Source organism: Brassica napus, chromosome C6 (genome assembly GCF_020379485.1).
Source record: "Brassica napus cultivar Da-Ae chromosome C6, Da-Ae, whole genome shotgun sequence".
NCBI lineage: Eukaryota > Viridiplantae > Streptophyta > Magnoliopsida > Brassicales > Brassicaceae > Brassica > Brassica napus.
The window spans coordinates 44243307-44256218 of NC_063449.1; the positions used below are offsets into that span (position 1 = coordinate 44243307).

General features: G+C 32.7%; 3 protein-coding genes across 3 annotated transcripts; 2 read left to right on the forward strand and 1 right to left on the reverse strand.

Annotated features, from left to right (window-relative positions):
* The first annotated feature begins 2232 nt into the window (after positions 1–2232).
* Positions 2233–3025, forward strand: BNAC06G33710D. Its single transcript, XM_013845209.3, has one exon. The coding sequence runs from the start codon at positions 2337–2339 to the stop codon at positions 2820–2822; it is 486 nt and encodes a 161-aa protein (XP_013700663.1). The 5' UTR covers positions 2233–2336; the 3' UTR covers positions 2823–3025.
* A 2571-nt stretch (positions 3026–5596) lies between these two features.
* Positions 5597–7060, forward strand: LOC106404738 (multiple organellar RNA editing factor 7, mitochondrial). The gene is made up of 4 exons (XM_013845420.3): positions 5597–6269; positions 6341–6438; positions 6539–6604; positions 6682–7060. The coding sequence occupies exons 1-4, from the start codon at positions 6010–6012 to the stop codon at positions 6807–6809; spliced, it is 552 nt and encodes a 183-aa protein (XP_013700874.1). The 5' UTR covers positions 5597–6009; the 3' UTR covers positions 6810–7060.
* Positions 7061–7518: 458 nt separating this feature from the next.
* Positions 7519–9590, reverse strand: LOC106404927 (putative receptor-like protein kinase At1g72540). The gene is made up of 5 exons (XM_013845569.3): positions 9095–9590; positions 8873–9008; positions 8648–8784; positions 8439–8562; positions 7519–8355 (listed from the first exon to the last, which is right to left on the reverse strand). Exons 1-5 carry the CDS (start codon positions 9497–9499, stop codon positions 7796–7798), a joined length of 1362 nt encoding a protein of 453 aa, XP_013701023.1. The 5' UTR covers positions 9500–9590; the 3' UTR covers positions 7519–7795.
* Positions 9591–12912: the final 3322 nt, after the last annotated feature.

Consider the following 12912-nt stretch of genomic DNA (forward strand, 5'->3'; position numbering starts at 1 on the left):
ACTATCCAAACTTATTTGTTTATGATGTTTCTTTATTTAGCTGCTGCCTTTCTATTCCTTCGAAAAATGGAAATACAAATGTTTTTTAGTGATTGTTACCTGTAGAGAGATATATAAAAATATTTGTAGACTAAAAAGTAAAATTTTGAAAATATTTTAAGAACTATGCAGATGGTAAAATACTAAAATCCAATCTACTAGAATTTTTGATCACCAGGGAAAATTTGTTCTTGGAATTGTCGGCTAAAAGGGCCGGCTTTAACGTGATGATGACCCTTTATTTCCGGAATTATTTGGTCTTTCAGTAAGATTTTCTTTTAATTATTATTATGCACATTGCACAAGTCAAGCCGCGTCAATATCTTACTTTAGAAGTACATTTCTTTCTCTTATTCTGTGTTTATTCATTCTATAATGCATCCAGTTTCGGAGTTGACCTATATTAAATTACTTTAGATCCTCGACTTATGCCATGAAATTTTCAAATTAATATATTTCTTAATATTAGCGTGATCTTTTTCGTCATCGAACTACCGAGAAACATAAGTTACAAAAAGGGGTATATATCCATGACACGATGAAAGGCCAATATTTCCAAAATCAAGGACGCATGTCCACGAATCTGTCTCTCTATACTTATGGGTTGTGAATCTATCATACACGTGAAACACACTTTGAAGATTTCCCATCGGATCAATGTCAACACTTTTTATATGACGGCCTCCTAAATGACATTATAATATTTGTATATATATGTATGCATGTATATATGATCTTGACCTGGACCAAGTTTATCGTCAGCGTGCAAGATCACACATACCGTCAGAACTGCATACCGTATAACTTAAGACATGATTCTAGAGTATATACCACCATGGACGCTAATAATTAGCGATGAGATATACTAATACAATTTCCCAAATCGCTGTGTCTTAAGTTAGAATGAAATATGATGGTCTTTGTCCAAAAAAAAAAAACATGATGGTGCATTAAGAGATATAGCAAGTATATTCTATACAATTACATGTTTTCTGTTTGGAATATTTTGGCTTTCTAATTTATAGCCTTTTTAATCTGGAAGACTAGCCATGTAGTGCATATATATATACCTGAACCTCAACAGGTTCTATTGCGTTTCTCTCGTCAACGTCGATCTATTGTTTATTGTATGAATTTAATAGTTAAAGGTAACAAGAAAATTATACAATATGATCGTAAGTTGCTCTTTCCTCATTGGCTGTATCCTGTATGGTGTATATTGGATCTAAAGGAATCGCCAACAAGGCATATCTCTTCGTTTAATTATTCCACGCAATCATTCAGCTAAAAAATGAAATATATACGTGTCCATTATATATAAATTATTACTACTTTTGTGAATTTTTTCTTTTTTGCAAAGCACTACTGAGAATAACATTTTTAGGGTATGTATAAGCATGTCTACACTCTCCAAATGAAGATTGTGCTAAAACTATTTTTTTTCCTAGCACTCCTATTTCTTAATTGGATATGAGAATATTTATCTAAAAGTTAAAAATAATAGGTCTAATTTAATTTACATGTAACTCCGTCGATTAAGAGCTAATGACATGTCTTTCGAATTTCAGATTTTTAAATTACAAACCGGTACTATACGAAATTGTTTCTTGTAAAAGAAAAAATCATGGTTTCTAAATCTCGTAAGTAAAAGTTTCGGTTTGTGTATCTAACCAATAATTGCCTACTGCTGACGTCACCGCATATGATCATTGGCGACAGAAAGATCAAAGATAATAGTTAAATCACGATTAAAACGCAATTAATTAGCAATTACTGATTTGACTTGGTCGTATATCATTTATACCGCATTCACAAACACTTTCAAAACTGCAAACTGACCCACAAAAACAACTCGTGATTCGATCAAAATTAAACTCAAAACTTGAAAATACAAATCATTTTAATACTAGCAAAACTAATGCCGTGACTAACTATATCTATATGTAGTTTTCCTGCATAGTTGAGCAATAACATTAGTTGGAAACAGCGTCATATCCCACGTGACAGCTTCTGATTGGCTAAGTTAGTCAAACTAAAACCACACCGAAACGGCTGAAGTAAATAACACATTTAATTAATGTTATTTTATTCGTGTGAATATGTTTAGAGAGAGTCGGTTTCAATGCCAGCTGGCTTAACTCCAGATAGACGGCGAGGATTAAGCTGTCAGAAAATCAAATAATCTGACGTGGCTTATATTCTTCTTCTTCTACCTTTAAAACACCATCATTGCCTCTCCTTCGCCTGCACATGCCCTCTCCCTCCCTCCCTCTCTCTCTTCCTCTCCCTCTGTCTATATGACCACAAGTCTCTTAAGCGATCCCACCATGCTACTTTCAACACCAGAGGTCATGATCGCCTCTCACCAGCCGTCTCCAGCGTCAATAACACAAATCTCCTATGAGGAGCCAGAGCAGGTGACATGTGACTGCTGCGGATTAACCGAGGAGTGCACACAATCTTACATAGAGATGATCAGAGAACATTACATGGGTAAATGGATATGTGGTCTCTGTTCTGAAGCTGTGAAGTACGAGGTTATAAGAACAAAACGTTTGCTAACTACAGAGGAAGCCATGGCAAGACACATGAACATGTGTTATAAGTTCAAATCCTCAAGCCCACCTCCTAATCCGACCGGACGTTTGATCTCTGCTATGACGCAGATCTTGAGAAGAAGTTTGGATTCTCCAAGGATGCTCAGATCAATGCCTAGTAGTCCTTCTAATGACAAAGATGATTATTGTGTTTCAAATGTTTTGTCTAGGTCCGATAGCTGCTAGACTCAAAGAAAAGTTAAAAAAAAAAGTTTTAACCGGTTGATAACCGTTTGGTTTAGGGATCACCACCTGGAAAAGATCCGGTTTTCAGATTTGAATTTTTCATCAGTAACCAAGATTGGTCTCTGTATGAATTTGTTTTTGCCGGATTTGTGCACCTGTGGAATTTTTTGGGCTAAATGCTAATAACTTTGAAGGTTCGGACTTGTGTCATTGTGAACTTAGTTAAACAGGAACAAAATAATGTTGATGCTATTCGATTAAAACTTGATGATACTCATTTATCATATTGAAAAGACATGTATGAACAAAAACTCTCGAAGGTAGTAAGTAGTAGGGCCATTCTCTTATCTTTGTGATGATTCTCTATCACAGAATAGAAATGCCACAAGGTTACTTCTTTAAGCCTTAAGACAACACGCCTTTTTCTTTCTTTGAAAGCTTTAGTTATTTTCATCATAACGACAATAATGCGACGTATGATTCGTTAATATACATAGACAAATCCTTTTGAGCTATGTCTTGTTTATAAATAAATTAGATGATTTTTTTTGGTGTACTAAATTTGTGGTTGTCCAATTTCCAATAACTCACAATACGTATCCTCAGTTGGAATCTATTCTATTATGATAAAATTGAAAATAAGAATCCTATAATTTGAGCATAATTGTGGCGTGTAGACACTATAACGTATTGGCTATCTACCTTGATTCGAAATTTGTATTACCTACAAGTATATTTTCCCTTCAACTTGCTATATATCTTCTGAGAATATATTTAAATAAAAAGAGGGAAAAATTAAAGGGAATATAAACTAGAAGATGGAAGGGTTTGATTGAAGAGAATCACATGTGAGAAATGCATATAAGGCGTACACAACACAAGTTTCTGTTTGTGTGTACTGAATGTCTCAAGTTAACAATAGCTTTTGGCAAAAGAAAAATGAACTTGAAGTTTTGTTTTCTATATTTCTTGGTTAGAAGTTACTACAATTTGTTGTTTTTGAAAAAAAATAATCAATTGTTGTTTTACTAGCTAATGTTGTCTTAGAATGTGCTGTTTGCTTTACTGTGACTCGTTGTAAGTTGGATTTTCTAGCTCGGTTGCTTTTGGAACCTAAGGCATGTTTTGTTTTCACATATCATCAATTGTCAATTTATATAAAATATTACTCCGGTATGTGTTCTTGATTTGACTTTTGAAACATGTATGAAGTGATAAGCTAAGTAAAAGAAGAAGAGATTCATCCATCATAAGGAGAGATGCTACACGAGCTGGTGTAGAGAAGTGCAAAAGACAGTATTTACATTAGCATAACTTATGAGTTATGGCTACATGCAGGAATATAAACGAAAGAAAAGTGCGCTATGAGAGATTAATTCATGTTAAAAATTTGTAACATGATCTAACAAACCGATGTATGTCTTGAGTTTGTGGAGATGTGACTTTTACATTTAGGGATGCCTTTATGAGTCTTGTACATAGAGTATGATTAAGGCTTGGCTTTGTATACTTGGACTTTTATGATTAGTTCAACTAATCATTTCGTAAGAGAGTGGAGTCATGCGTCTATCGTCCCATTATTCTATGTCATTTGCTCTCTTTATTTTCCCGTCTATGTTATTTACTCTAAATTTCCATAAAATGAAATTTATATAAATATGCAGAAAATATCCAATCTTTCATATTTTCTGGCAAGAAAAGATAATATGAAAGTAAAATGTATAATCTAGTATACAATTATCAGTTTATCACTCTATGCTGCCCATCAGGGAAAACAAAACACAGAGATTGAAAATGTCTTCAGAGGGCTGGCTGGCCCATAGATAACAGAGACAAACAAAGCCCAAGTGTCCGAACCTAATATCACGCATCTACAAACTTGAAATATAATAAAAATTTACATTAATTTTATTTTAATTCGCTACAAAGTTGGTTAAAGTCGATAATTGATTTCACAAGTTTTATAAATTTCACTTTTAGTTAGATTAACTTATATAAATATAAATTTCAGCTGAATGAGTGTTTATTTGACTCGAATCTTAAGAGTCAAATTTAATTAAAATGAAATACAGTAGAATCTCTATAAATTAATAATATTGGAATTTGAAATTTTATTAATTTATAGAGCTATTAATTTACAAAAGATTCTTTATTTATATTTATTATTTTAAGATATATTTATTCTAAGATAAAAAAAAATATTTGATTTTATTGTATAGACATTAATTGTTATTTTTAAAATTTTGACATAAATTATATTATTTGGTGTATATAATATATATTTCATAGAAATTAAATGTGGTTTTAGATATAATATTACTAAATCTCATCAAAATATATTAACCGTTAAAAAAATATAAAAATAATTTCATTCTGAATATAAAAATAATAATATAATAATAGGTTTTTACTTATGTAAAATATGTATACATATAAATTATTAATTTATAATTTTAATGAGACTATATATTTACATAGATTTTTCCTAAAAAATATTATTATTTTATTGATTTATATCAAATTTGAACCGGTCCAAATTTGAATCAGTAAAATTTATTAATTTATAAAGATTATTAATTTACCAAATATTAATTTAGTTTTCGTCAGCTGTGGATTGAATCTGAACAGAAGACTACTGACACTTATTAAATTTACCATTGGACCTACTCGTCCAACTCAACATTTATAGAGGTTTTACGGTTGTTTCACCTTTGCCGGAAATCCAAAAGATTCTAAACAGTTTTTGTCAGCGTGGATTGAATCAACATTGGTAAAAAAAAAGGTAATTATTATTACCTTGCTTATTGATAAGAATCAAAGAGATGAGTTGAAAGGTCCGAGGAATGAGAGAGAGAGAGAGAGATGAGGTACCAAAGCTCTTCGAACACAGGACCCCAAGTGGAAAGGTCATAACCACAACCACCTGAACCAGGTTCGCTTTGGTAGCAACAAACTTATACCAAAAGAATAAATAACAATAAACCATATCAAAACCAAACAGAACTACAAACAAAACAGGATCGCCATTTGGTTTCATCTGCTATAAACCGGAAAAACTGAACCAAAACCAAACCATAAGCCGGTTTACGACAAAACCAACTTAAAACGAAAGCAACACTCTGTCCGAAGTGGAGGGTCTCACACGTTATCGAGGAGGTTCCATCGTTTTACGCTCGGCCGTATATCAATGGCGAGCATCATCAGAAGGCCGTTAAACTTAACGGCAGCCGTCCGGTTTCGACTTACTCCGTTACTTCCGTTCTCCGGAAGTTCTTGTTCCGTTAACTCGAACACGACTCGTCTCTCTGAGTTAATCAAAGTCCCGAGTTTAGTCGAAGGCTGCGACTACAAGCACTGGCTGGTGCTCATGAAGCCTCCCAAAGGATACCCACCTCGAAACGACATCGTCCAAGGCTTTGTCAAAACCCTATCCATGGCTCTTGGGAGGTAACTCCTTTTGATAAAAAAAAAGATCGAAGCTTTGTGGTGTATGATCGTGGTTGCTTTGTTGTGTGCAGCGAAGAAGAAGCTAAGAGATCGATTTACTCTGTTTCCACAAAGTACTATTACGCATTTGGCTGCAGGGTTCATGAACCTTTGACTTACAAGATTAGATGTATTGAAAACAGATCCTTCAAAAATCTCATTTTTTTTTTTTATGTTTTAGTTTTGTTGGAAAAATGCTGTAAAACTGTGGTTTATGTGTTTGGTTGCAGCTCTGCCTGATGTTAGATGGGTTCTGCCAGATTCATATGTAGTTGATGGTGACAGTGGATATGGAGGTTTGGTTTGCTGCTCAAGTTATATTTTAGTATCTGCAGCACTCTTGTTTATTAATCATGCATTATTTCTTTTGCAGGAGAGCCGTTCGTTGATGGGGAGGTTGTTCCGTACGATGAGAAGTATCATGCGGACTGGCTACGAGATCTAACTGATGAGGATGCTATATTAGTTAAAAAGAAGCCTAGGAGGAAAAGAAAGAAGTAGATTTAGTATTTGGAAGTCTTCTTACTTTATTATAGAGCTACTCAACCTTATGCGTCTTCTAGTGTTACTACCATGAGCTACTTGTAAAGAATCCTAGGTGTAATGTTAGTGGGGGATCAATCAAACCCAATATGTTGAGTAGATTCAACATCATTGTCTAGCTACTGAACGTAGAAGCTATACGGAACTTGTCTCCATTTAAAATTTCTTGGGAGTTTTTATTTTATATATGGAGGTTTTATGTTTCAGTTGATGATAAAAAAGTTGAAATAAAACTGATGATGTAAGCCAAATAGCCAATGTTAGTACTAGATATGTAATGTTTTACTAGATATGTAATAGTCAATGATACATTACAATTCATTGTATTGCTTCAGTTTTCTGTTAGTGACATATAACCTGTAATTTATTGAAGTCTCCCCTTAGAAAATAGACCAATCCACCAAATGGCTGCTTCTTGGTCATTTAGGGACCAATGAGAAAAAAATTAGAGGAGACGAAAGCAACCACAGAGAATTGGTTTTCTACACGTCTTTGAGTGGGGTTTGGTGTGGGATTAAGAATTCTTTCTTCATGACCAAGGTATGTATTACGTAATCTAATCTGTCTTCATATATATGATAACTGTTTTGTCTGAAACTGGAACATGTTTGCGTAGTTGGTGAACCTACAGTCAATTTTAGGATTATGATGTTTGAGTCTTTGTGGGTGAAAATAAAAATCCAAAGTAGTACTGTCCCTTTTGAACATTGCATACAATTCAGACTTACACATCTCTAATTTACAAAAATCAAAAAAACTGACTGCTGAAAATATCTATGTAGCTCACTTTTTAAGCTACGTTTCTATCACAACATTTCTCTATATTTTCACTGAACTCTAATTATCTAACACAACCTTATTTTTGTATTTCTCCTGTATATATATACTATAGTTTCTATACCTGTATAAAAATTAAATAAATATTGTTTTTTTTTGGTGTTTAATTACTCTGCTTGGGTGTATAAACTAGTTCCTAGACTCTTGTACAGAGTAGTGTCTGAATAGACAGCGCGAGACTTCATCGCCCTGTGTTTACGTCTCCTCCTCCGACCTGCTCGGTGTCTTGGACAGACTTTTGCTTCTTTCTCTGTTTCCTCCTTTGTGACTTTGACATCATTCTTAGATGTGATGTCATGAACTTCAGTTGCACCTGCTACTGGGACAATATACACAAACGGCCCGTTTTGAATGTCTTTGAGGTCTAGAATGGGCCCCAGGGTCTTGACCACGGTGGCCATAGTGGGTCGTGACTTAGGGTTGTGGCTCAGGCACTGGTAAGCCAGAGCAGCTGCTTTCCTGATGCCTTCTAGCGAGTATCTCCCTTCCAGGCTAGGGTCTATGATTCGTTCAAGCTTGTTGGGATCTTTTAGCATAGGTCTAGCCCATTCCACTAGGTTCCTCCCTCTCTGTGATGACCGGTACTTCTCCACTGCCTTTCTAGCTGTTAGCATCTCTAGAAGCACCACACCGAAACTGAACACATCGCTCATAGTTGTCAAGTTACCTGAAACACACCAAGAAACATGTAAGCTAAGAATGTAATGCTTGTGATTTATGACAAATGGTCTTATTTTTATGTTCTTTAACCTGTTGAGATGTATTCCGGAGCGGCATAGCCTTCTGTGCCCATTACACTTTTGGTGAAGTTTGAGTCCTCTGCCTCTGATCCATCTGTGGCTAAGCCAAAATCTGAAAGCTTAGAGTTGTAATCCTGAGAGTTTCACATATGAATAATATATAAGTTAGTTATCTGATATTAAAATATGTATATTGAAATGCAAAAAATAGGAAGGTACCGAGCTCAAGAGGATGTTGGAAGGCTTGAAATCTCTGTAAATAACAGGTTTCTTTCCTTTGTGAAGGAAGTCAAGTCCCTTCGCAGCACCAAGCAGAATCTTTACTCTTGTTAACCAAGGCAAGGCTCCACCATACTCTGCATTAACACCAAACATTACTCATATTGTTAGTAACCTGCATCTCTAAATAACAATCATTGTTTTGTATGATTTAACTTGACTTACTTTGAAACAGGTGGTCTTCAAGATTGCCTCGTTCCATGTATTCATAAACTAGTAGCCTGTGATCATCCTCACAGCAGTATCCGATCAAGTTCACAAGATGTGGATGCTTCAACTGACCAAGTATTATAACTTCAGCCTGCATAGTGTCAAAGAAACGTTTAAAAAAAAGTTTATATGCTCCCATTCTCATATGAGCTTTGACTAATTCAACAATATTATTACCAGCCACTCTCTATGGCCTTGTCCACCGTCTTGTTTCAAGGCCTTGACAGCAACAGGCTGAGCTTTCAAACCAGTCTTGAGGCTATCATCAACAAACCCTTTGTAGACTTCTCCGAATCCTCCTTCACCGAGGTAGTTATGCTTTGAGAAGCCTTGTGTGATGGTTTTGAGCTCTTCTAAGGTGAATATGTGAATGTCTGTGAGGAAAGAGTTTGAGAAGTCGTTGAGTGAGATGGTTGAGTTGCTGAAATCAGACAGGTATACTCTGCTTGGGACAGAGGTTTGTCTGGTGAGCAGAAGAATTTTTTCCTTAGATGGGTTTGTTGTAGTCTTCTTGAGATTTGTATCGTTCATGCAGCTTATCGGAAGACATATGCTCTTCCAAGAAAATCTCATTGCTTTCATCTGAAAGAATTTGTTTTATCTTTTTTTTGTGTTTCTTTCAGAAGATTGTGTCTCTCTAAATTGTTAATGGGTTTCTTTCTTTTTATGAATATATATAGGAGATGGTGAAACTTCTTTGAAAATAGTGGTGAGATATTGGTGAAGACTAACAAAAAAGTAAGTCTATAGTCTTAAAAAGACATTCAAGAAGGTATCAACCACTTAGTATAATCTATTGTAAATAAAATATGCAAAATGAGTAAGATTTTTCTTAGATCCCTCTGTTTTTTATTCCTTTATATTCTCAGTTTCAAACTTTAATTTTCTAAAGCTCTATTTATGAAGTATAATTTCCTAAGCTACCAAAACAAATTTTATGTTTCTATTGTTATTTTTTCATTCCAATTCAATGTTTTGGTTGGTTATAGGATACAGTTTGGCATTAATTTATGATAACAGATTAGCTTAGATGTGCAAGAGACATTTTCAGAGACGGTTTTGGAGTTATTAGAAAATTTCTTTGACTATCTCAAGCCATCTCATTCTTTTTAATGTTTATTAGCTACTATCATACACTTGTAAGTTGTTAATAAAATGGTTATATATGTATCATATATTCACTTTCATCTAGAAGAAATGTTGCTTCTGCTAGATAAACTTTGTTAGTTCTCTCAAAAATAATAATAAGTTGGACTGTTTTGTGTCTTTTTTTTCCTCTGTGGAGTTGGAAATTTGGAATGTTTAATCCAATACCTTTGGCTTTGGCACTGGCTTTGCCCACACCATTGACTTGAACAATGGTATCATCCTCTGTTTTCTCCGTTAGGCTGAGCTGTTAAAAATCAAATACAATTTGTTTAAATACTATATTAAAGTCGGCCAATTGTATTCTGCGTACTAATATTGCGAGTAATAAAAAGAACTACACCCTGAACCGGTTTTGAATTTTTCTTTTTTGGTTATTTATTTAACTAAATAATGTATTTGTAATATTTGATGTATTATATTCACCAAGTAAATAATTTTTTTGGTATCTTAAACCATCTATTTACGATGAATATTCGATATCATATAAAAAATTGAACAAATAGACGTAATTAGAGAATTGTAGACGATATATAAAAACAATGGTTATTAATGTAAAATATGAAGAAATATTATATCATGACTTAGTATGACATAAAAGATTATAAATTAGTTATACATGTTTATTAAAAATAAAATGATTTTTAAACTTCTATGAAAAATTTAACATATAAAAAAGGGCGATGAATTAGTCATCAAATTGTAAATAATTTCATAATTTTATTAATAATAAATTATTTATAGTCTTTGTTTTTCGTCAAGATAATTATTAAATGTCCATAACATTAATATGTTAAAATGCCATATTATGAAAGCCCATGTTGTAACCGTTTTTTTCCGGGAAGTGTAACAAAAAAAAATTACATTTAACTCTTCGTTTTGTTTAAGTTCTGTGTCGGTAAAAGATTAAAAAAATCTATCTATCTTTTTCAATGTTCAATTTGAAGCTTATTATGCGGAAATCATACGCAAATATAGGCAATTGGTTGGAATCTCTATATCTTTATATTCTTATAAATTTTAAATTTATTGTTTCCTCTTCTGCAAGCAAATCAATTACCGAAGTAATAGATCAATTGGTCGGAATCAAATCTATTCTTATAATTAGTGTAATTATATAATTAGTGTAATTATAGTTACAGTTTCTATATTTAATAGGTACATTAAAGATACGACATTGAAGATATTATGTTTTGATTAATAGAATATATTGGATTTTGAGTTTGTATTTATTGATTTGTTTTTTTATAAAGCTTAAAAAATCAGTGGGATGATTGGTTGGTTGATACATCCTATAAAGAAAACGAAAACTATAGGTGGTTTGACTATTGTACATCGATCGATGCATGATGTAAGTTGACTATATAAAACTTGAGCATGATCATTTCAAACTAAAGTATAGGTAGGTTATATGCATTTGTTATATTGTAGTTAATATATTTTAAATATTACATAAGTCAAGTGATTCACGTTTTCGTAAAAATAAAATTCAAGTTCATTATTGGGCCGTACTCGTCCGTAATAAGATACGTTAAATATGATGTATTTTTAGGTTCATTTAATGACATTAAGTTTAAATTTCATTAAGGAAAACTTATTAATTTAACTGGAAAAAACAAGCATTAAAATAGGTAGGTTCATTTAATGACATTAAGTTTAAATTTGATTAAGGAAAACTCATTAATTTAACTGAAAAAGACAAACATTGAAATATGTAGTTTAATTTAATTCTCAGTGGCAAGGAAGTGTAAATAAGTTAGAAAATTTAGGGGTATTTTTTAATGGGTATTTTTCTTTTAATAATATAGACTAGTACAATTTCTTTATAAATAAATTTCACTGCCTATCTTATGACGAAGTTCATAGAAACCTCAAAAAAAATTCAAGTGATATTGTTAATAAAAATGAAATACAAATGTAGAGTTCCACTAAATCTTCTCCTGTCGTGTCATAGTCATATAAAATATGGTTGCATGCGCACGAACTTTGTTTTGTAATATTCTCAACAACAAAAAACTTTGTTTTGTAATTTATTTTTTTGAACCAAATACAAAGTTGGTTATGTTACTACGTGGTGGCTTGTATGAGATGATGCACCATTTTCTTTTCTAATAAATAGTAATACAAAGCAGACGGAGATTTGCTTTTCGTTAAGGTCAATTCTTCTCATTATCATTCATTTATTTTTCAACATTTTAAAATATTCCGAGAGCGACAGGGCAACAACTTCATTGCCAAATCTTTTGAAGAAAAGCCTGAACAATTTATTTTATATACAAGCTACGTAGCCTTTTTATTATACGTGTGTTTTCATGGAAAATAAATAAAAGTTAATAATTTAATGAGAAACTGATACATCTTACATGTTTTTTTTACTGATCAAAGACTAAAAGGTTGGCGTAAACAAAGATGTGAACTGCCTTTGCAAGGGGGGAAAAGATGTGAACTGTACTAACATCTAGAGACACATTTACCACGTGACGTATATATTAATCTTTTTGTCGTCACCATGTGACGTATATTTCTATCCACAAAATTGTATCATCATTATATCGTATTACCAGTCAGATAGACATGATTGCTTCTAGAGAAGTAGCAAACGTAAAACTGTGTTAGATATAACATTTTTTTGCTTGAAACACTAGATATATATACAAGATAATCAAAGATATATATATTTTGTTTTATGCAGATGGTAAATATGATTTCAAAGTATTATTGAAATTAAGCCAAACAACTAACTTGGTTGGTTTAACTAATTTGACCTGGAAATTCAAATGGTGCTAGACTTAATTATTACATTTAGATTTTTATAAGAATAAATTATGTGAATGAGATCAATGCATCTA